General features: G+C 41.7%; 1 protein-coding gene across 1 annotated transcript; it reads left to right on the top strand.

The window, feature by feature from the left end:
• The first annotated feature begins 1,513 nt into the window (after positions 1 to 1,513).
• LOC118570291 (vascular non-inflammatory molecule 3-like) lies at positions 1,514 to 18,785 on the top strand. The gene is given in 8 exon segments (XM_036168685.1): positions 1,514 to 1,528; positions 6,604 to 6,855; positions 6,967 to 7,097; positions 11,709 to 11,901; positions 13,867 to 14,158; positions 15,197 to 15,567; positions 16,777 to 16,950; positions 18,627 to 18,785. Coding segments are annotated over 8 exon segments (1,587 nt in total).
• Positions 18,786 to 24,316: the final 5,531 nt, after the last annotated feature.

Genomic DNA, 24,316 nt, shown 5'->3' with positions numbered 1-24,316 from the left:
GGTTACAGGTCTGTGTTAGAGCATCTGGCTTACATGGGTTCTGGACATCCAAACTCAACTCCTTACGCTAACATGTGTGAGCTTTATACACTGAGCCGTTCTCTGAAGTCCTTAGTAGTTTCTCACAGTGGCAGACAGCATTTAGGTTGCCTTATCCTAAACTCCACTGTCTATAAGTTTGATAAATACTTCTAAGTTTTTTTTTCCTAATAAACATGACAATTATTTTGTAACTTAATTAATAAATATTTAGCTGAATACCTTGAAATACCAACTTGCTTATTCCTCATGGATCATGGAGTGTACACTGGACTGAATTTTTTCTCTTCCTTCGATTCCTAGGAAGACTTCACAGTCAAGGTGATTGTATGCTGAGTGGGGACTTACGGTGATCATTAAGGTGGAATCCTCATCAGTGGAATTGTCACCTTTACAATAGAGAACTCAGAGGGTTCCCTTATCCCTTCCATTGAACAAGAACACAGCAAGGCAATGGTGGTTCATGAAATCAGTGAATGAAGTCTCACAAAAGTTAAGACCTACTACATGGGTCTCAGACTCCCCACCCCCACCCCACACACACACACTAGAACTACGAGAGACAAATTTCTATTGATTATAAACACTTTAGTATTTTGTTGTGGCAGCCTAAATAAAGTAAAGCAGCACATTTGTGGAACTGATGCTTGAAATAACAGAAACACTGGGTGTTTTGAAGTCTGGGTGGCGTAATAGGAGCTTTATTTTGGAGGGAAATTTTCTGGTGATATGTGTAGAATATGAACAATAGTCTCCAGAGGGGGAAATAGGAGATTGACAGCTAACTTAGCATGATGAACTAGGAGGAAATATTTAAGAGAAATCTTACATATTAGATACAGGAATAGAGGGACAACAGGATGACACATGACTATTTAAGTCAGTAGCTGAGATGAGGACATTACTAATATATATATTACGTTTAAATTATGCAGCTTGTTTAAAGACAAAAAGAAATGGCATCCTGAAGGTGGACTTTGGGGTCATGGAATAGAATAAGACTTCAATAAAGTCAGCAGATTTTATAAAAGTGAAGACATTACTTGATGCTAGAGTCCTGGATCCTCCGATTTCTGCACGTAACTTCTTCAGAATTAGCCAGGTACCAGAGATGCCTAGATATTCAACCCAAGGGTACTTGTCATCAATGACTGTGCCAAAATCTAAGACCTATGTGGTGTCCAGCAAAACTTTCATTGTTTCAGACTATGGTGTCAATATTTTAAGAAAGAAACACCAGCCATTGTTCTGGCTAATATCTGCCAATGATGTGAAACTTGTGCCTGTTCATTCCTCAGCTTATATGCATCTTTCATGGATGAGTGAGCCCAACATTTTTATATACCTGTGAGCCCAAGGTAATTGTGCTGTTTTCTTTTGTAATTTTGTAAACTCAGTCAAAATGCTTCTAGTATGTAAAAGGGGTTTAAATGGAATTACCTTCTAATGGAGAATAATGCCTTTCCCAGACGCCATGGATTATCCAATGGTAGCCCAATGCCAAGTTTGGATTTCCTCTTTGTGAGGTGTTGGTCAGTGGGGATGGCTCTTGGTTGTCTTCCAGGACATGATAATAAGACCCATATTGCTGATGACACCACATACTTCAGTCATAGGACCTGGAGAATTAGGCTGGGACTAACCTAGTATCTTTGTCTCTAATAGCTAGCTTTTTTTACCTTCTTTCTTTCTTTCTTTCTTTCTTTCTTTCTTTCTTTCTTTATTTATTTATTTATTTTTGAGCTGAGGATTGAACCCAGGGCCTTGTGCTTGCTAGGCAAGCGCTCTACCACTGACCTAAATCTCCAACCCTAATAGCTAGCTTATGCAGTGCCAGAATATACTACAGGGAGAGAAAAGTGTTTAACAATCTTATTCAGCTGTGAGCCCTGTGAACGATAGCAGGGATTGTCCTGGCAAGATATGCCACCGGTAAAATAATGGCATAAATGTTATGGGAGCAACCAAATGTAGTGGATAGCCATCCCAGCATTGGCCTGGAAGTTCCAACCCCCACTGAGGCTTCGGTAATGGTCACGCCCACAAGGCAGGGCAGAGGAGGAAGCGGAAGACCAAGGATTGAGAGGAGGGCTCTCGCTTGGGTCCGGGAGCCTGGACGCTGGAGGTAGACTGAGCAGAGTTCTCAAGAGAACACCGCCAGACTGCGCTATACCTTTGCCAGACCCTGCAACCTATCCCTTCATTTGTAAGTTACCCCACAAAATAAACCTCCCCTTTAACTAAGTGGAGTGGCCTTAATAATTTCACCAATAACCAAACACTTCCTGGTTGGACTTAAAGCCTGCTTCATAAGACAGAACTCATGCCTGGTGCTGTTAACTGGGCCCAAGTCCCATGTCTGATGTCTTAGTAACTTTTCTATTGCTGGGATAAAACACCTTGACCAAGGTAATTTATAAAAGTAAGGACATGTTTATTTAGCTTGAGGAGATAAGAGTCATTGCAGCAGAGAAGCATGGCATCAAGCAACAGGCATGGTGGCTGGAAGGGTCTGACAAGAGCTCAGTCTTGAACTTTAAGCATAAAGCAGAAGGAGCAAACCGGAAATGGTGTGAGTCTTATCCTCAAACCTCACTACCTGTGACACATTTCTTCCAACAAGGCCATGCCCACAAAGCCTCACCAAACAGCACTACTAACTAGGGACCAGGTATGACGTGAGCCTCTGGGAGAGGGGCTTTCTCATTCAAATCACCATACCTAGCTAGGTTATAGACCCTAGAAAGAGAATCCAATACTATTATTCTTCTAAATGGACATAATAATCAACTGCCCCCTAAGTTCTTATCTTTGTACCTGTAGATTAGTACATCTCTCAGCCTTCATCAGAGAAGCTTCTTTTTCATTTCCTCTTTTCCTTTCTTCCTTTCTTTTTTTCAGTAGATGGCGATTAATACAGTGACCCACAACTGGAACTGGTTGACATGCAGAGAATGAGAGAGAGAGAGAGAGAGAGAGAGAGAGAGAGAGAGAGAGAGAGAGAGAAAGAGAGGAGTGCTCACTTCTAAATGAGACATCTATATCACTCACCTCCCCGAAGCTATAGGATGATTGTAGAAGAGGGGCTGGAAAGAGTGTAAAAGCCAGAAGCGGTGAACATCGCTACACTAAGTCGTGTTGGCTGGACATGAAAGCACATGCTATAGGCTAGCATGAAATTGTCAAGGGATTAAAAAATGCAAGGGATGGAGAAATGGCTTAATAGTTAGGAGCACTTGTTCTTTCAGATACATGGGTTTAGTTTTCAGTATCCTCATATCAGCTCATAACCACCGGAAACTCCAGCTCCAGGGGATGTGTCACTGTCTTCTGGACTTCCTGGGCTCCAGTCATGAACATGGTACAATACACACATAGAGGCAAAACATCTACACAAGTAAAATAAAGTAACTCTAGCAAAAACCCTGGAGCTTTTCCTATACTGTTTTTTTCCCACTGTTACAGCCATGAGTATAAATCCTCCAGTAACTGTTGATGTGATAGCTGTCTTCTAGAACACCCCAATATTGACTCTCATATTGGAAATATTGTTGTACTAGTAAAATATGTTTTTTTTTAAATACACCAAATAATAGGCCGGGCGGTGTAGCATGAATCTTAGAAGGTCTTATTAATAAGATCAAACCCGAGGCCAGTTATTGGGGTGAATGCTGGAAGACCAGAAACTAGCAGCATTTGGCTGAATAAGCATTCAGGCTTTGGAGCAGGCAACCAACGTGTTGGCAAGAGTTTTCACCTAAAGCCTGAGAAAAAAGATTCTAAAACGGAGCTTAAAACAGCTTCCTAGTTGTCTCTCTCAAGTTAGCAGCAGCCCGCTGGTTTGAGCTACTATGGCGGGTTCCTGGTGTGTGCATCTGACCTGCAGTATGGCAGGAATGAGGAGTCTACAAGCGGCACTTTACTCTGCTGCATGGTGGATTTAGCCTTTGCTAGTTTTTTTTTTTTTTTAAGGTTTCTGGTCTATGCACTGCTTTGATAAAACTGTTTCTGATAGTTGATGGTACACATGGCTCCAGACCCAGAGCTGGTGGTAAATTGTACCACCGCCACTTTGGGAAGCTGAGGTGGGTGGAGCCAGCAGCCACAACGGCATTTCAGTCTTACAAAGATGGATATTACACAAAGAATCTGGTTTATGTTGTCTTTGGGATTTTTAACTACAAAAAAAGATTTGATTGTAAAAGCTGTTGAGTTAAAAAAATATGTAAATTTTAAAGGTACCTTGACTTCAAAATTTGGATATAATGATATGTTGCTTTGGAAAAGAGTCTCTGCTTTTGTTTCCACAGAAAGCCAGAGGCTATGGATTTGTTCCAGATTAAGATACATCAGGTTTGATCAGCCAAGACCACCTGAAAGGTCTCCATGACCCATGGCCCAGATGATCCAACATCCAGAATGGTCTCAAGGCAACTGGCTCAGAGGTTTACCCTCACGGACTACTCCATAATCCTAAAATTTTCTTTGTATCCCCATAAGATACAGCACCCCCCTCCAGCAGGAAGTAATAAGAAAAACTACGCTCAAATTCCCAAAATTATCAACCTGGCTTTGGAGATGGAATTGGCTCACTCCTTCTCTAAACCTAGGCATATTGCTAAAAGAAAAGGTTAAGAGATTTTTGTGTCCCAAATCAGAAGAGCCCTCTGGTGTGGGAGAGAGAAAAACCAATATTTTTATTTAAATCAAGTTGATTATAAATATGATCTCTTTCTAAAGAAAAAAAGGTCATATGATATAGATATAATAGGATGAAAGGATAGATTATGAACTTACTTTTAAAGAACAACAACTTGTTTAAAATGTTTTACATTGGTATAGATTTTAGTCTATTGATACAAACTTAAAGTTAATATTGTTATACTGTATATATATTTCTACTATCATTTGAGGTATTATGTTTATGCAACTCATTTATATTGTAATGGATAATTAAGAAATACAGATCAATTAGTCTTCTATGTTAGTCAAACTTATAGCCATGTTAAGTTTTCTATTATATTTCTATATTTCAGATAGATAGGTAATCTTCAAACACTTCAAAGGTCTCAGAATATGGTATTTAAAATATTTTTAAAATTTAGACTTTCTGGACAGTGAGACATATCTGCTCCTGGCAGCACCGATTTACTTCAGAGAGGAGGATGGGCATTAAAGACACTTCATATGGAGTTTATCTTCACCTTGGCAAAAATAACCATTTGGGCAAGAAACTGTTCTTGCCTGGACTGCTTGATCAACTAGACATGCATGACCCATAGTAAGGTGACCACAGAACTTTGCTTGACAAAATGGTCCTTCAGGTTCCTACTTCGCAGAGGAAACTGCCAGACATTCTACAGGACACTGAAAAAAGTGACCAAGAGACTCTAGCCCTGTGGGCTGAAGACAAATGCCCCAACTTTACAAAGGAACATTAGGTGACTGTCCAGGCTGCTAGCTGTCTCTGTCTACCCTACAAGACTACCGAAAGTCATTTGCATCCTTCTCCCGGTTCTCAGGTAATATTATATCCTTCTGAGGTCTTTGATGTGGTTGAAGACTAGATAGTTATAATTTCCTCAATTATGATAAAAGATAAGTTAGATATAAAACCTTAGACTCACAAATATAGATAGATAGGATATCTTCTTTAATATTGTAACTGTAATTCTTGCTTGATAATTGTTTTGTTATATGTAATTTTACTATGTAAAAGTTAAAACCTTCCTTTAAAAAAAAAAAAAGAAAAGGGGAAGTGCTGTGGATATCGCTCTGTATAAATAAAATGCTGTTTGGCCAGTGGCCAGGCAGGAAGTATAGGCGGGACAAGAGAGAAGAGAATTCTGGGAGGTGGAAGGCTGGGGTGGAGAGATATTGCCAGCCATGGCCATGACAAGGAAGATGTAAGATAATGGTAAGCCACGAGTATGTGGCAAAGTATAGATTAATAGAAATAGGCTAAATATAAGAGTAAGAGCTATACAATGATAGGCCTGAGCTAATGGCCAAGCAGTTTAAATAATATAAGTGTCTGTATTTATTTTATAAGTGGGTTGTTGTATTAACAGGGCTTGGCAGGGGCTAGAGAGAAGGTTTCCAGCTACAGGGCGGTGGTGGCACACGCCTATAATCCCAGCACTTGGGAGGCAGAGGCAGGTGGATCTCTGTGAGTTCGAGGCCAGCCTTGTCTACAGAGCTAGTCCAGAACAGGCTCCAAAGCTACAGAGAAACCCTGTCTCAAACCGCCCCCGCCCCCTCAAAAAAAATACACCAAATAAGAATTTGACAGCCAAGAAAAAAAAAAAAAAAGAATTTGACCATTGTGTTTTGGGTGCACTCATCTGGTTGGTTCAGTAATATCTCTTTTAGAGATGAGTTGGCTTCTGAGCAATGTCAACAGTTGCTGCAAACCCACATGCATGCAATTATGTACTTCCGGCTTCCAATCTTGCACAACCACTTTTCTCAATGCTGTGTTGCATAATATATTCATAGGGAGACAAATGTAGCTGAGTGTAGGCAGGACTTTAGTCTGAATGTTTTTCCACTGATGTACGGAAGAAGAACCTTTTGTTATTCAAAGATCATTAAATTTTAGCTATGGTTCCATCATATTTTCCTAAATGTGTTGTGAGTTTTGCCCTCTTTGCCCAGGCTGTGGGTGCACTGGATACATTTATTGCTGCTGTATATGAGCATGCTGTTATATTGCCAAACAAAACAGAAACACCTATTTCGGCAGAAGAGGCTTTGCTCCTAATGAACAAGAACATAGATGTTTTAGAGAAAGCAATCAAGCTGGCAGCCGAGCAGGTATTACTCTTTTGTTCATGTCTGGGATGGTATATAAATTTGCAACTAGACAAGAACATGGGTACTTAGAAATTATGAGAAACTTTTTCTTTCCATACTTACTTTGAGCAGGGTGCACATATCATCGTGACCCCAGAAGATGGAATCTATGGTTGGATCTTCACCAGGGAGACCATTTACCCCTACCTGGAAAATATACCAGACCCTGAAGTGAACTGGATTCCCTGTAGAGACCCTAAGAGGTAAGATCATGCCAAAGGGTAACGACTCTTTCAACAAAGAGGTCCTGATGAGGTAGAATAGCAAAGTCACTAAGCTTGACTTATCATTTTCCCCATGATTGGACAGTCAGTGGCATTGGACTTTAATGTTTCATAGTGTTTACTAATGTGTCTCCCATCTGGTGAATGACTTCAGATAAGAATGCCTGATTTGTTACTTACGACAGTTCTTGTTAAAATCTGGCATGTGAACACACTGTTTCCAACAAGTTTCAGCCAAGTGAGAACGTTGTCTCTGGGACCTGTTCTTTCAAGTCCAAGTCAGTCAGTCGGCCCAGGAACACCTGCCTCCTTCGTGAGACTAGTGAAAACATTAATGAGCCCGTGAGTGTTTCTAAAGCTGTGCTGTCACCAGGATTTCACAGTCGTCCATGGGGCTTCAAGCAGGACGCTCTCTTTCTGAATCCCCATCTCACTACCTCCCCGCTGAGTGGTATGGGGTACATAGCACAAATGCACAAATGCTCGTCATTCTGTCCCTTTCTTTACCTATAAAACAAGGGCAATGAAATCGCATCTCTATTTCCCCCATGGAGGAGAGGAGAGTGCCAAATGAAATGGTGTGTGTGAAACCTTAGTCTGCAGCCTCCCCTTGAACGGCTCATGTCACATGACATCTTGACAGGAGAAACTGACTGGCAGCTACTCTGAACTCTTGTCCTTAGAGAGATCTTTAGCACTTACCAATAACTGTGCTTTAGGCACAACTTTCTTGTGTGTGTGTGTGTGTGTGTGTGTGTGTGTGTGTGTGTGTGATGTGCAATTACATACACTTTTAAAAGAACGATGAAATAGATTACTTTAGGCGTAATTATTTACCTTGTAGCATAGTTCACAGGTAATTTCTTTAAGTGGAGAAATTTGAAAAGTGCTTTCAGTTGCTAATTTTATATCTGCACGCATCTGCTCAGACTCAGATTTATTGCCTCCAAGGAGGAGCTTTTTAAATAATTCTTGCCACATGACATCACCTGGAAAATAAATCCGGTGCTCCCATCCTTGAGCTCTGCTACGTAAATCAAGCCTCCATCCGAGACTTCCACCTTTGGGAAAGTGATTTTAAATGTTAGCTGGCCTGTGTGTACAGAAAGCATTGGAAGAGTGACTCAGTGTCATCTTGTCAAGAGCTTTCCCTAGGTCAGGAAGCAATTGTTACTTGCTGTAATTCTAGAGGCTTATATTGAAATATGCTTCATGGGATAATGCCACCAGAGCTGACTCTCCTAGGAGAAGATGGTCATAAATCTGGTAGTTAGGCGTACGTGAATTCTGTGGAGTTGGGATAGTAAATGGCTCATTTTAACACTAATGATTCCAATGACAGATACTCAGTTTTGTGAGACAAAATGGGGAAATCAAGCTGCGTCTAGCACTATATCCCAGCACCTGGGAAACTGAGGTGGGAGGAAGTGCTTCGTGAGGTTAAAGGTAGCCTGGGCTACACAGTAAAACTCTATTTATTATTATTATTATTATTATTATTATTATTATTATTATTATTATTTTGGTTTTTCGAGACAGGGTTTCTCTGTGTAGCTTTGCGCCTTTCCTGGAACTCACTCTGTAAACCAGGCTGGCCTCGAACTCACAGAGATCCACCTGCCTTTGCCTCCTGAGTGCTGGGATTACAGGCATGCACCACCACCGCCTGGCGTAAAACTCTATTTAAAATAGAGCAAAACAACAAGAATAAAATGGAACAATTGGGGAGATGGCTCAGTGGATAAAGTACTTACTTACCAATTAAATGTGAGAACTGGATCCCCAGAACCTATGCGAAATCCAGGCAGACATGAGGCCACCTGTGCACCTGTAGTCTAATACTTGGGAGGCAGTGATGGGGGAATCCCAGGAAACCTTAGCTAGTTACACTTGTAGGGACTGACAAACTGTGTTTGCTGGAGATTCTGTGAGAAGGGTCAGAGAAGACATACAATATTGATTTTAGACACCCACCTGGACGCCCACACATAACGCACACGCATCTTCCCGCATGTGTGCACTTATACACAATGGAGCACACATGCACACATACACGTGCACATGCACATGCACTGTCCCACGGGTCATCCCACAATTACAGAAATCTGTAAGAGGCGTTGACCACGCATTGTGCTTTTCCTGAATTCCGAGAGCTGTATCTGGTGTGCTATGCATATTAAATCTTTCACTCTGTTGCAGTAGCACCAGCGCTACCACCACTCATTCACCATGTCTGAGCGAGCGAGCGAGCGAGTGAGCGAGGGGCTGTGGATTGAAAAACAGAGACAAGAGACAGTGGGTCATTCCTTGTGGATTGAAAAACAGAGACAAGAGACAGTGGGTCATTCCTGTCAGCAGGATGCCGAATGCCATTTATTGAAGAAGGGAGGAAACCTTAAATACAGACTTGTAGCACAATGGAAGAACCCCTGAGGACAGAAGTTCACTACCCAATGTTCTACATTCTTACATCTAAGCTGTTAATGCCCAAATGCAGGACACACAAACAAGGAAGTTCCCTTAAGCATTCAGGAGGGTGGAGACCAGCAGGGAATCAGCATAGGGAGGACATCAAGGTCAAGGTTGGCAAGCAGGGCGGCAGTTACCCAACTTGGGAGTTCCAGGGCCCTACACACTCGTGACAGTAGGTTTCACTATCTGCATATTAACTATGAAAAGAAAGGGAGAGTGAAGGGTGCATAATTAGCAATTAGGTTAAGTAGAATTAAAGATAAGCCATTTGCAGGCTGGGGAGTGGGCTCAGCCTGTAAAGTGCATGCCAAGATAGTGTGAAGGCCTGAGTTTGATCCCCAGAATCTATTTTTAAAACCTGGGAACAGTAATACACACTTGAAATTTTGGCAATGGCAAGTTGGGAAGCAGAGACATTCAAATCCCTAGAGTTTGCTGGCCCACCAGCCTAGCTTTCTTACTTGGTGAAATCCTGGGCCAGTGAGAGACACTGTGTGAGAAGGGGCAGGGAGGGGCAAAGTGACTGAGAAATGGTGTGGTAATATTGTGTTCCCCTATTGTGCATCCTAATAAATTTATCTGGGGTCAGAGAACAGAACAGCCACTAGATATAGAGGTCAGAAAATGGTGGCACACACACCTTTAATCCTAGCATTCAGGAAGTAGAGATCCATCTGGATCTCTGCAAGTTCAAAGCCACCCTGGAAACAGCCAGGCATGGTGACTCATGCCTTTAATCCTAGGAAGTGATGGCAGAAAGATATATAAGGTGTGAGAACTAGGAACTAGAGCTTGGTTAAACTTTTAGGCTTCTAGCAGCAGTTCAGCTGAGATACATTTGGATGGGGACTCAGAGGCTTCCAGTTTGAGGAAACAGGATAAGCAGAGAAGTTGGCGAGATGAGGTTAGCTGTGGCTGGTTCTGTTTCTCTGATCTTCCAGCATTCACCTCAATACCTGGCTCCGGGTTTGTTTTTATTAATAAGACCTTTAAGATTTGTGCTACAGAATGGCATCCAGGGTGGTCTTCTGATTCCACACATGTACATATGTGCACCCATACCCACAAGTGCACCTACACCCAAACACATGAACAAATGCATATATACATACCACATAGCCATTTGCATTAAGCCATGGCAGCTTAATAGATTTGTCAGCATCCTACATTATACTGAAAATTATAACGACTAACAAATATATTTATTCAGGAAAGGTAGTCTGTGAAACCCTCCTCCTTATGACTTCGGCCTCTGATCTGTCTTGTGGAGTACATTTTTATTCACAGCATATATCCCTCACACGAGAGACATTCGAATACTTGAATCCATATGTCACCTCACCACATTCCCTTCCTATGTCTAGGATAAACATAAAGACAATTCCATGATGTGTACTTTTCTCCTTGAGAACCTTCTAAGACAGAAAGGAAGCTGATTTGTTGGATGAGAAAATCGAGCCAAGCCCATGTGCTATTTGTTTATATCCCCACCGCACAATGCTGCATTTGCGTCTCGTAGAAGAGACCTGCATGGGACCAACTATTTTCTGCCCCTTGGTACTTTGTTTTTGACCAATGGTTTACAGCCACAAATCTGTAATATTCTAGCTGGGGTTACAGACGAGGCGCTTCTCATAGAGGGTTTGCTGCATTTCAAACCCATGCACAGCTTCTCTTCCCCTTCTAAGAAAGAGTATTATTTTCCCTTCAGTCTTCTCTAGGCTTCCATCATGGGCTGCCTGGAACATTAGAGGACACTAGTAATCATAAAGACAAACACTATGTTTCACATAACAATTTTTATTTTTCTTTTGTGCCTATGTATATACATGTGGGTAAATCATCTGTGCGTGTGTGCACATGTGAGGACAGAGGACAATGTTGGATGTAGGTGGTGTGCAGTTACTGTCTACTACTGTTGGAGATAGGGTCTCTTATTGGTCTGCCCTCATAGGGCAGACGACCTGGCTCCTAAGCTCCCACAGGTCTGTCTGTCTCCATCTCCCATCCCTCTATTGCTAAGATTACAGGTATATATATGATGCTGTGCCTGGCATTTACACAGGTTCTGTAGGAAATGGAAACAGATAGTATCACTTTGATATTTTGTTGGATTAGGTTTGGCTACACACCAGTGCAGGAGAGACTCAGCTGCCTGGCCAAGGATAACTCTATCTATATTGTGGCAAATATTGGGGACAAGAAACCATGTAATGCTACTGACCCTCAATGTCCTCTGGATGGCCGTTACCAATACAACACCAATGTGGTATTTGATTCTGAAGGTAGGCTAACAGCCCGATACCATAAGGTAAGAACTACCTATGCCTTTGCTAAACTTAGTTTATTTCTGTTGTCTGTGATATACATACATACATACATATATATATATATATATATATATATATATATATATATATATATGTTTTTTAAAGACTTGGAGATGTAATTGGTACAGAAACATCTCATCATCATTATCATTTCTAGTTGAAAAGACAATTTCATTTACTTGTATACCAAGTAAGGATTCTCTGTGTGAATTAATCATAAAGTAGAATATAGCAAAATGTCAAAACAGATGTGATAATAGACTCATAAAGATTGAATATCTTTTGAGAAAGAAGGAGAAATCCTGTTTCATCTTTGAGCTAGTATCAGAGGGTTTGGGGGTACATAATTTGTTATTATTTAATACTAAGTTACTATTTATTTCACCATAACTGCTATGCAACAAAAACTCCAACAGAAACTGGTTTGTATAATTGAAAAGAATACTTATCACAGAAAAGGTAGGTCTCATTCCAGGAGCAGTCAGTGCATTTCTCAGAGATATGATCCACCCCTCTAGGTCTTACTAACAGCTTTTGCTCAGGATAATTGTCCTTGTAGAAGCCACGTGGCCACAACAGCACAACACAACATTTTCATCTTTGTGAACAAAGTCCACAGAAACATGCATTTCTGTTACATAGACACTCAGCAATGGTCTCCCACTCTTTCAATCCAGCTAGGTCACAGGCCTGTCCTGACCCATTGACGGTTCTATGCAGGATGCAATACCACTAAGGGGGTGGGTCAAGGAGCAAGAGAGCCTCAGGAACACCGGGATGTGGGGTAGCTGATGCCAGACTGCACTAAGGCATGCATCAGAACAAGTGAAGCTGGATAAGTGATCTGCTCCTGAGCTGGAGTTAACTAGTCAGTGTTCAGGGGAGACCATACTAATGGAAGACACATTCCATTGGGGTGCCCGACAAGAATAATGATGATATGACAAATGCCGGGAACAAGAGCTGTGAAACTTCAGTATATCCCCTGATGACTGCCATCAATATAATACTTACACTTTGGAATCAACAATCAGACAGAAAAAAATAATAATAAGATGACTAATAGCGTAGTAAGTATCAAGACTTAGCAACTCCAAAGTAGAAAATAACTTTAAGTCAGCTTCATTTAATTGCTATAAATGCCACAGTAAACGTGATGAAGTTTGTTGTGTTCACACATGCTACACCTTGCACGGGGAGTACTTGCTTGTCATGTTTAAAGAACACAGCGGAAACAGTTTTAAAACTGTTTATGAGCCTCAACAGTTCATCCTGTCTGTGGGCTAGATAGATGGTTCAGCTCAAGAATACACACTCCTTTTACAGAGGTCCTTAGTTCAATTCCCAGCATCCATCTTGGTAAACCCACAACTGCTTGTCACTTCAGCTCCAGAGGACCCGAAACCCTCTTCTGGCCCATTGGTACCCACACTCACATGCACATACTTTCGCATAGATCCTGCCATATAATTAAAAACAATGTGAAAAATTTTTATTCTGCAGGCTTTTGTTTTGTTTTTGTTTTTGTTTTTTCGAGACAGGGTGTCTCTGTGTAGCTTTGTGCCTTTCCTGGAACTCGCTTTGTAGACCAGGCTGGCCTTGAACTCACAGAGATCTGCCTGCCTCTGCCTCCTGAGTGTTGGGATTAAAGGCTTGCGCCACTACCACCTGGTTTCATTCTGCAGTTTTAAAGGTAGAAATATTCACATCTCAGGTGTCATTTGATTTCATTTGTTCCCTGATGCTTAAAAATAATGTGTTTTGATTAGTGTCACAGTGTAGAAACTCACAGATAGATGGTATAACTGGCACGGATGTTTGCAAATCTTTGCAAACCATACGCACATCATCAACACACGTGGAAGAAAAGATTTTGTGGCTATTGACCACCTCTATTGGCAAACTCGTTCTTTACTAGTTTGCCCTTCTCTGCTTGTTTTTGACAGTACAATCTGTTCGAACCAGAGATTCAGTTTGATTTCCCCAAAGATTCAGAGTTGGTGACCTTTGACACTCCCTTCGGGAGGTTTGGCATCTTCACTTGCTTTGACATTTTTTCTTATGACCCCGCTGTGGTGGTGGTGAAGGACTTGCAAGTTGACAGCGTTCTCTACCCTACGGCATGGTACAACACTCTGCCTCTCCTTTCTGCCGTCCCGTTCCATTCAGCTTGGGCCAGAGCCATGGGAGTCAACCTGCTTGCTGCCAACACCCACAACACCTCCATGCACATGACAGGTAACTGGCCAGTCATCCATCATGTGGCAATGACAGTCTTGGGGAAGGACTCCTCATTGAGTTTTCAAGCCAAACTTTTCTTTGATGGCTAACTTCACTTATCATAAAATTAATAGTACTATGGATTTCTGCTTAAGATTTTATTTATTTATTTGTTTGTTTGTTTATTTACTTATTTATTTACTTACTTACTTGTTTATTTTCTGAGGACAGGAAATCATTTGTTTTATTTTTGAGACTGGATCTTGCTATCCAGCCCAGGCAGGTGTAGAGTTTATGATCCTTCTGCTTCAGCCTCCTGATTGCTGGGATTACAAACATTTGCTGCCATGCCTGGCTAGTAGCATAGGCTTCTGCTTAAGGAGCTTTAATATGGTAAGGAAAGGAAGCAAATATTATCTTGATCTTCAAGAGGAAAAATAGGAGTTATAAGGCAGTCAAGTCATGTAAAAAAAAAAAAAAGGTGGTGGTGGCTGGAGAGATGGCTCAGCCAATATAGTTTAGGCTCACAACCAAAGTTACTAAAAGAAAAAAAAAAAAAACAGATCAATACTAGACCTAAGGTAAGTCCCAGCCAACCACTTATTAGTAGTATTGAACTAAATCTTGAAATGACAGAATAACTAAGCTTAATCAGTTTTAGAGTTTAATCTTGGTAGTATCCTCACTAAGAGTAATACTTGACTCTTGACTCCCTCTTGACTGGTTTTCACTATGGCAAATGGTAAATTTCAAATCAAATAATTTATTAGGTCACCAGAGAGCTGAAATTATTCTTCATGTTTCAGGGAATTTTTTATTTTCTTGTTAAATTAGTTTAAAGGAGAAACATTATTTAAAAGATTTAAAAAAGTAAAATCTTTAAATGATCATTTTAGTACCTTATACAGAAAGCAGAGTCAGACTGAATTTCTAATACAGTCTTCTAAAAATGCACTGTGCTTTAATAACATTAAATTTAATTTCTCATGGGAATGTTCTCTTTGTCATCATCAAAAGTTTGGAAGCAATACTTGTGTTTCTTTATGTTGGCCTCAGGGAGTGGGATCTACAGCCCAGAAGCTGTCGGTGTGTACCACTATGACATGGAGACAAACAGCGGCCAGCTACTGTTATCGGAATTGAAGTCTTGGCCCCGCCGGTCCACCTCCCCCGCAGAAGTTGACTGGAGTGCTTATGCCAGAAGTATCAAGCCATTCTCATCAGAGCAGGCAGACTTCCCAGGGATGCTTTATTTTGATGAATTCAGCTTCACCAAGCTTTCTGGAAGCACCAGGAATGTCACAGTTTGCCAAAAGGACCTGTGTTGTTACCTGACTTACAAGATGTCAGAGAATCGAATGGATGAGGCCTATGTCCTGGGTGTCTTTGATGGACTGCACACAGTGGAAGGCCAATATTACTTACAGGTAGAATGCTTGAATGTGTTAGGATGACCTGATGACTATGTTTTATTCTAAGTCGTTGGTTTTTATTACTGTGGTTTAGACCATGAATAAAAGTAACTTAAAGGAGAAAGACTTAATTGTCTTACTGTGGAGATCACCAAGTCCATCACTGAGGAAGTCAGGGCAGGAACTCCCAGGCAGGAACTAAAACAGAGACCACAGAGGAATGTTGCTTACTGGCTTGTTCCCTGTGGGCTTGCTCAGCCTGTTTTCTCATACAACTCAAGAGCACCCGCCCAGGGGTGGCACCACCCATAGTGGGCCTGGCCCTCCCACGTAAATAATCATTAATGGAGAAAATGCCCCTCAGACTTGCCCTACAGACAATCCGATGGAGGCATTTCCTCAGTGGAAGTTCCTCTTTCCAGATGACCCTAGCTGGGTCAAGTCCACAAATAATTAAATATAAAATAATCAGCACAGGTATCACAGCTTTTCCTTCAAAATTGAATTAAATTCAGTTAGTTTGTATTCAGACATGTAAATATGTAATGTCTCATTTATCAGATTTATTTGCAGCCACAGAACATTTAATTTGTTCCTTTTTTTTTTGCCAGAACAAATTCTTTTTCTTGGCTACAAGGTGAAAGGCATAAAGCAGATTGAGGAGTTCTCTGCAGGCAAGTTCAGGTTCAAAAGGCTGCAATATCTATGCATCCTCTTGTTACTTTAGAGAAATGTTTTGCAAACTGTCTTCAACTGGGGTCTAAATTAATTTGTGACCCAGTGTAGCACCTGGCTGCATGACTGAGTTCAAAGAAAATTTAACCAAAGCTAATGACTTAGAAAATAATCCAAATTAGAATTATCCAGAGCACTGATCTTTAAAATTCAATCACATTTGCCTTTATTAAAAGTGTAATAATTGCAGGGTGGTGGTGGCCAGCATCTTTAATTCCATCACTTTGGAGTCAGAGGCAGGTAAATCTCTGAGTTTGAAGCTAGCCTGGTCCACAGAGTGAATTCCAGGACAACCATGGCTACACAGAGAACCTGTCTCAAAAAACAAAAACCAAAAAACCAACCAAACAAACAAACAAACAAAAAAGAGTAATAATCATGTCCCACTAAATTTGACATAAGATTTAACAAGTTGTGACAGTTCAAATGGAAACTCTATTCTTTGAAACTGAATTATGACTATTTTTTTTCCTTCCCCCCTTTACACAGATATGCACATTGCTGAAGTGTCAGACCACCAACTTGAGAACTTGTGGGGAACCTGTGGGGTCAGCTTTCACCAAGTTTGAAGAATTCTCTCTCAGTGGCACCTTTGGGACGAACTACGTTTTCCCTCAGCTTGTCCTAAGTGGCAGTCAGCTTGCTCTGGAAGGATATTATGAAGTAGGAAGCCCCCAAGTGGACACATTTCTTTGAGTAGATGAAGCAGAGGAACATAATCATAATCTTTGAAATAAAGGGCTGGGCAGTGGTGGTTCATGCCTTTAATTCCAGCACTCAGGAGGCAGAGGCAGACCAAAGGGGCCAGTGTGGTCTACAGAGTGAGTTCTAGGACAGCCAGGGCTACACAGAAATACCCTGTTTCAAAAAACGAAACAAAACAAACAAAAAAAAATGGAAAAGAAAGGAAGGAAAGAAGAGAGAAAGAGAGAGAGGAAGGGAGGGAGGGAGAAAAAAAGGGGCAAGGCGCAGTACTGACATATTGCCCTCTGCGGTCTATGAGAGATACTGTGAAACAGAGCAAGCTGTAGTTGCAGATTGTATTTATCCTGTGATAGACAAGTTGGGGGTGCATTGTTCTGTAAAAATGTGAAGTCGTGAGGGAATTAAAATTAGAATGCAGATTGCTAATAACCCTTTGTATAACATAGAAGATTCAAGTTAAGCATAGTTCATTAAATAGTGCAGCTAGCTGGGCCTGGTGGGGCAGCCTTTGTTCTAAACTACTTAGGAGACTGAGATAAGATGGTCACAAGTTCAAGGCTACGAAGTGAGTCCAAGGCCATTCTGAAATGATAATTTTGTGGTACTTAGTCTCAAAATAAAAATATATAAATTTAATCCCAGCACCCCAGAGGCAGAGGCAGGTAGATCTTGCAGAGGACCAGGATTAATGCTCAGCATGCCCATGACCAGTTACAACACTGTCAGTAACTCCTTTTCTAGGGACTCTGATGCCCTCTTCTGACCTTCTCAGATATTGCATGCACATGGTGCAAATATATATATAAGCAGGCAAAACATTCATACACATAAAATAAAAATTAAGCTGGAAATATGAGTTAAGTGGTTTAGAGCACTTGTTGCTCTTACAGAGAACCTGGGTTTGTTTCTTAATATCCACATGGTGGCTCATGCTAATCAGTAACTCCAATTCTAAGGGATCTGTGTCCAACACTCTCTTCTGACCTCCACAGGCACCAAGCATGCACATAGTGAGCAGACATACATGCTGGTCAAACACTCACACAAAAGACTAATACGTGAGTTGAAAAAGTAATAGTGTGTTTTAAAGAGGTTGGAATATAGATCACAGTTAGAAGCTTTGTCTAGCATGCACAATACCCTGAGTTCAGTGACCAGTACGATTAGGAACACTGCTTTTGGAGCTTCCTTCATGGGAGTGCTGAGAAGTTGTCTTCGTGCCAGCAATAGTTATGTAGGGGTTCATGCGTTTTAAAGATTTATTTATTTATTTCGCATACAGTGTTCTGCCTGCATGTATACCTGCAGCCCAGAAGAGGGCACCAGATCTCATTATAGATGGTTGTGAGCCACCATGAGGTTGCTGGATATTGAACTCAGGACCTGTGGAAGAGCAGCCAGTGCTCTTAACCTCTGAGCCATCTCTCCAGCCCAAGGTTCATGAGTTCTAAAAGAGATTATTTGCTACCCCATCCCTCTATAATTAGACCAAAGTCAGAAAGCTGAGTCTTCTGTCTCCAAATCGTGTGTGCTTTATACCACCCATTATTGCTTTTGGAAAGATGTTTCTAGAAGGAGATGTTGGTAGAAACTGAGCTTTGTGTTGGAGTTAATCCTTTGCTATCTTTACTCAGGTTTCAAGAGATGGACGTCTCAGAAGCCGAGGTGGAGTCCCTTTGCCTGTCTTAGTGATGGCCCTGTATGGAAGAGTGTTTGAGAAGGACCCTCCACACTTAGGGCAGGGACCTGGGAAGTTACAAAGGAACCCCTTCACTGGGGACTGTCAGGAATAGCTTGGCAAAGAGAGGGGGGAACAAATGAGAGAGGGAGCAAGCATCTGTAATATTTGATTAGAAGATACAATGTGAGCTGTTGAAAGGGCAAACCAAATGGAGAAACAAAACAATCAAATAAAAAGCAATTGGTGTGCTATGGCCTGGATACGATTCGTTCCCTCCAAAATGCACTATCAAATTTCATTTCTATCGGGAAGTATTAAGAGAGTGGACCACTTCATTCAGCCACGGTTTTTAGAAGTGAGCTTTTAGGAAAAGATGAGGATCATGTAAATAACTAGGATGGACACCCATGGTTGAATATTGTGGCTTTATAAATGTGTAGGTGTGTGTGTGTGTGTGTGTGTGTGTGTAGCACACAGCATGTTTCCTATCATGTGATGTCTTCCACTACTTTGAGACTCTGTTACTAAAAAGAGTATTACCAGATGAGGGCCCTTGTCTTCGAACTAGAACTGTGAGCCAATGTCAATCCATTTTCTTTATAGTCTACCCAATATACAATATTGTGCTGTTAGCAAATGAAAACGAGCTGCTATAGATAGGGTATACACATACTTGGGATAGCATAAATGTGTTAATTGGAGCTGCATCCAGCTTTCATGAATGTGTCCACACATTCGTAAATATGTAATGTAGAATGTGTATTTAAGGGAGATCAGGGCTTGTTTTGCAGGAACTGCTCTGTTGAATCCAAACAATGATTCCATCAGGTGAAGGTTAATTTCATGTATTAACTCAACTAGACATGGATGCTCAGTTGGCTGATTAAAATGTTCTGAGTATGTGATGGGGCTATTTCTGACAGATTACAATTGGTGGGCTGACCCTGGGTGAGGAAAGGCCCAAGTAAGCAGACACGGACAACATGAGGAACACACACTAATGGGCCAAAGGCTACAAGTTCTGTGAAGCTGGCTCAGGCTTCAAAATGCCTGAGAGCCCCACCTTTGGTGTCTGGGGATAGATCTCACCAGCTGAGAATAAACCTGGAGATTGCTGGTCTGAGCCCGAAGCTGGCAGATGGATCAAATTCTGGAGCTATCTGTCAGTTACTTACTACTTTAGAGGTCGAGGATGCTGAGGTTCCAAGCGCATGCGTTATACTCACAGCTCTGTCCTTCCACCTGGTTCGTTAGCACTCAGAAGGCCTTGAAAGTACGAAGACAGATTTCTGCCTGAGCTGAGGGTACTGCTACGGTTGCTTTCCACTCTCACAGCACCCTTGGGCGGCGCCCCTAAATAAAACAATCCTTCTGGGGGCGGGGGCTCTGTTCTGGAGGCTAAGACAATCTTCTTACTCCATAGAATGCAAAACCAAATGTGGCCAGCAGAGGCCCCTGATTTGCAAAGAGGGAAAGCAGCTGCCAGGAAAAGGATTCTAGCAGACGTTAGCCATTGGCTCCACACAGACCCTGCAGCAGCATAAACCAAAGGAAGAAGGAAGAACAGGAGTGCGCATGTTCAGCGGAGCCTGCCCGGCCTCTGTGCCTGTGACTGGCGTCCCCAACTTTCAAAGAGCCAGGAAGAAGCTCCATCAGCACCTCATCTTTTCTTGCTCTCATCGTGTCTCACTTCAACTCTCTACAGGGTTACCAGGATTTCTACCGGATTGCCGTTTTTTGTGTTTTGTTTTTTTTTTTTCCTTTTAAATGCTTTATGTTTTTGTTATTTTCCTTCATACAGTCACATAATTTTGTCTATATATTTTTCCACTATTGATTGGGCAGTATTTTTTTCTTTGCCTCAGCTGTAGCTATTTTTCCCCCTTGTTTCCTTTTGTCTTCTATCCCTACATTTAATAGTATCTTGGCTTTATTTTATTGGTTTCTTAAAAGAGACTCTCATAGCTGGGCATGGTGGCTGTCTTAGGATTTCTATTGCTGTGAAGAGAGATCATGGCAACTCTGATAAAGGAAAGCATTTCCTTGGGGCTGGCTTACAGTTCAGAGGTTTAGCTCATTGTCATCATAGTGGGAAGCATGGTGGCATGCAGGCAGACATGGTGCTGCAGAGTAGTTGAGAGTTCTACATCTGGATATCTGGACCTGCTGGCAGCAGGAAGAAGAGACAGTGAGCCGCTAGGCCTGGCTTGAGCTTCTGAGACGTCAAAGCCCACCCCTGTCACACACTTCCTCGAACAATATCACACCTCCTAATAGTGCCACTCCCTATGAGTCTATGGGGGCTATCCACCACAGTTGGTGTATATCTTTTTTTTTTTTTTTTTTTTTTGAGACAGGGTGTCTCTGTGTAGCTTTGTACCTTTCCTGGAACTCGCTTTGGAGAACAGGCTGGCCTCGAACTCACAGAGATCCGACTGCCTCTGCCTCCCAAGTGCTGGGATTACAGGCATGCACCACCACTGCCTGGCCTGGTGTATATCTTTAACCCCAGCATTATCAAAGGAGAGGTGGGTAGATCTCTGAGTTTGAGGTTAGCCTGGTCTATATACAAAGTTCTAGGCCAGACAAGACTACATAGTGAGGTTTGTCTCAACAAATAAATAAAGAAGGCAGGAGTGATGACTGTTCTTGGCTGTTAAATTGATTACATTTGGAATTAACTAAAACACAAATGACTGGTTACACCTGTGAAGGATTTTCATTTTTCTTAATTAAATCATTTGAAGCAGGAAGACCCACTTCTAATCTGGATCTTTGAGGTGGGGAAAAAAAAATCCACCTTTAATTCAGATCTTTTGAAGTGAAAGACCCACCCTTAACCAGGACCATACCTTCTGTGGGAAGCCTATATCAGGTGTGGAAGAAGGAAGCTTTCTCTCTTTGCCTACTTGCTTCCACTCTGGCTAGCAAGTTCATTTGTTCACTGTCATTAAAGCCTAACTCTTTGGGATTCCAGCATATACTGAAGACCAGCTGAGACGTCTAGCCTCATGGACTGAACAGCTAATGGATTCTTGAAACTTCTGTTAGTAGACAGACATTTTTGGACTAGCTGGGCCACAGCCTGTAAGCTATTCTAATAAATACCCCCCCCTTTCTGTCTTTGTACACACACACCCCCCCCCCACACACACGAAGGGTTATGTGCATGTTATAGGTACACATGGAGAAGCCAGAGAATGACATTGGGTGTCCTGCTCTGTCACTCCACTTATTCACTTGAGACATGGTCTCCCATTGATCCTGAAACCAGGCTAGAGGTCTGCAAGCCCCAGAGATCCTTGTCTCTTATTTCTAAAAGGCTGGGGCTACAGAAATGCATGTGATCATCCTTGGCTTTCACTTGTGTGGTAGTTTGAATGTAATTGGCCCCCATAATCCATAGGGAGTGGCATTATCTAGGAGATGTGGGCTTTGTTGAAGTGGGTATGGCCTTGTTGGAGGAAATGTGTCACTGTTGGGGGCAAGGCTTGAGGTTTCTGTGGTGGTATTGTGTTCCCCAATATATTGTGCACCCTAATAAATTTATCTGGGGTCAGAGAACAGACAGCCACTAGATACAGAGCCCAAAAGCAGTGGCTAGAAAATGGGTCAGAGCATGTCATAGCAGAAGTTGGGCGGTGGTGGAGCATGCCTTTAATCCCAGCACTTGGGAGGCAGAGCAAGCCGGATCTCTGAGTTCAAGGCCACTTTCGAAACAGCTAGGCATGGTGACACAACCTTTCATCCCAGAAATTCAGCCTTTAATCCCAGGGAGTGATAGCAGAAAGCAGAAAGGTATATAAGGCCTGAGGACCAGGAACTAAGTTAGTTAAGCATTTGACTGGTTAAGCTTTTAGGCTTTGGAGCAGCACAGTTCAGCTGAGAGCCTTTGGGATGAGGACACAGAAGCTTTCAGTCTGAGGAAACAAGACCAGCTGAGGAACTAGCAAGGTGAGGAAACTGTGGCTTGTTCTGCTTCTCTGATCTTCCAGCATTCACCCCAATAACTGGCCACAGATTTGATTTTATTAATAAGAACTTCTAACACTTCTACTACAGGTTTCCTGTACTCAGAATTCTGCCCAGTGTCTCAGCTGACTTCCTGTTGCCTGCAAGATGTAGACTCTCAGCTACCTCTCTCTCACCACATCTGCCAGCATGCCATCATGCTCTTGGCCATGATGATAATGCACTGAGCCTCTGAAGCTCTAATCCCCTCCAATTAAATGTTTTTCTTATAAGAGTTATTGTAGTCATGGTGTCTCTTCACAGCAATAGTAACCCTAACTAAGACAGCCTGGGTTCTGGAACTTCAAACTGAAGTCCACATAATAAGCTGGATGTGGTTTTGTGTGCTCCTGCAAACCCAGCATGGTGGAGGCTTCAGACCAGAGGAATTTCGGAACTTGCCTACTAGTCTAGCCTAAAATCTAGAACTCCAAGTTCCGGGAGAGACCCTGCCTCACAGGAATAAGGCAGAGAGTGATAAAGAAGAACATTAGACCCTGCTCCCCTGCCTCTGCATGCACATATGTACATACATATGTACATACATACATACATACCATACACATGCATACACACACACACACACACACACACACACACACACACACACATTCTTGAATAAGAGGAGCTGAGAGATACCACTACTAAAGGTATAGAGAAGTTAGTTAATAATTTATGGTAGAAACTTCCTTAATCTAAGACATTCAGATACAAGAAACATTTAGGATCCCAAATAGAAGTGGCTAGAGAACATTTTTATGACATGTCAAGGCAACAGAAAACTGTTAAAAACTGTAAGAGAGAAATACTCCAACTCACTTCCAAGGCTGAAATATCCGAATAACATAGGATCTTTCATCAGCAACTCTTAAAGCCAGAAAAACATGGGCTGATGTACTTCAAGCTCTGTAAGTAGATAACTGCCAACCAATATACAGAAAACTTATCCTAAAATTGATAGAAAGGACTATCATAATGAACGCAAACTAAGGCAGATCGTGACCAGCAAGTAAGAACTATAAGCCACTTAAAGGAATACTAATCACAGAAAGAATAAACAGTCTCACTTAATGAAAGCATGGGAAGAATACATTTCAGAATGGTAGACGAAGAAAAAGAAATCTAGGGGAAAATCTACCATGTTCAACACACTAAACCATCAAACCTAGAATATTAATGGGGGAAAGTAAACAACAACCAACCAACAAAATTACAAGAGTTAGTAATTGTCTCTCTTTGATAACCTTTTACATGCTTCAGCATACCAAGGAGGAGACACAAGATGTTTCTTTTTGCATTAGATGACAATTAATACAGAGATCCACAACTGGCCAATGTGTAGAGGATAAGGAAATTTGGAGCTCTCAACTCTAAATGGGACATCTATAATCCTCATCACTAAGGCTCAGAGATCATCATGCAATATCATAGCTATAACCCTCACCACCAAGCTCAGGGATCATCATACATCAGGAGGGAAGACTGTAAGAGCCAAAAGTAGTGGGCTTCTGTAGCAACAGAGTATTGCAGGATATGGCAGGGCCATCACACACTTGAATACATAGCAGCTGCATCTACATACTTGTGCAAGATCAGATCAACCAAACTTCTAGCATTGAAGTAGGGCAGGCC

Source organism: Onychomys torridus, chromosome 19 (genome assembly GCF_903995425.1).
Source record: "Onychomys torridus chromosome 19, mOncTor1.1, whole genome shotgun sequence".
Taxonomy (NCBI): domain Eukaryota; kingdom Metazoa; phylum Chordata; class Mammalia; order Rodentia; family Cricetidae; genus Onychomys; species Onychomys torridus.
The sequence above is the reverse complement of the archived record's forward strand: the minus strand, read 5'-3'. Positions and strand labels throughout refer to the sequence as shown.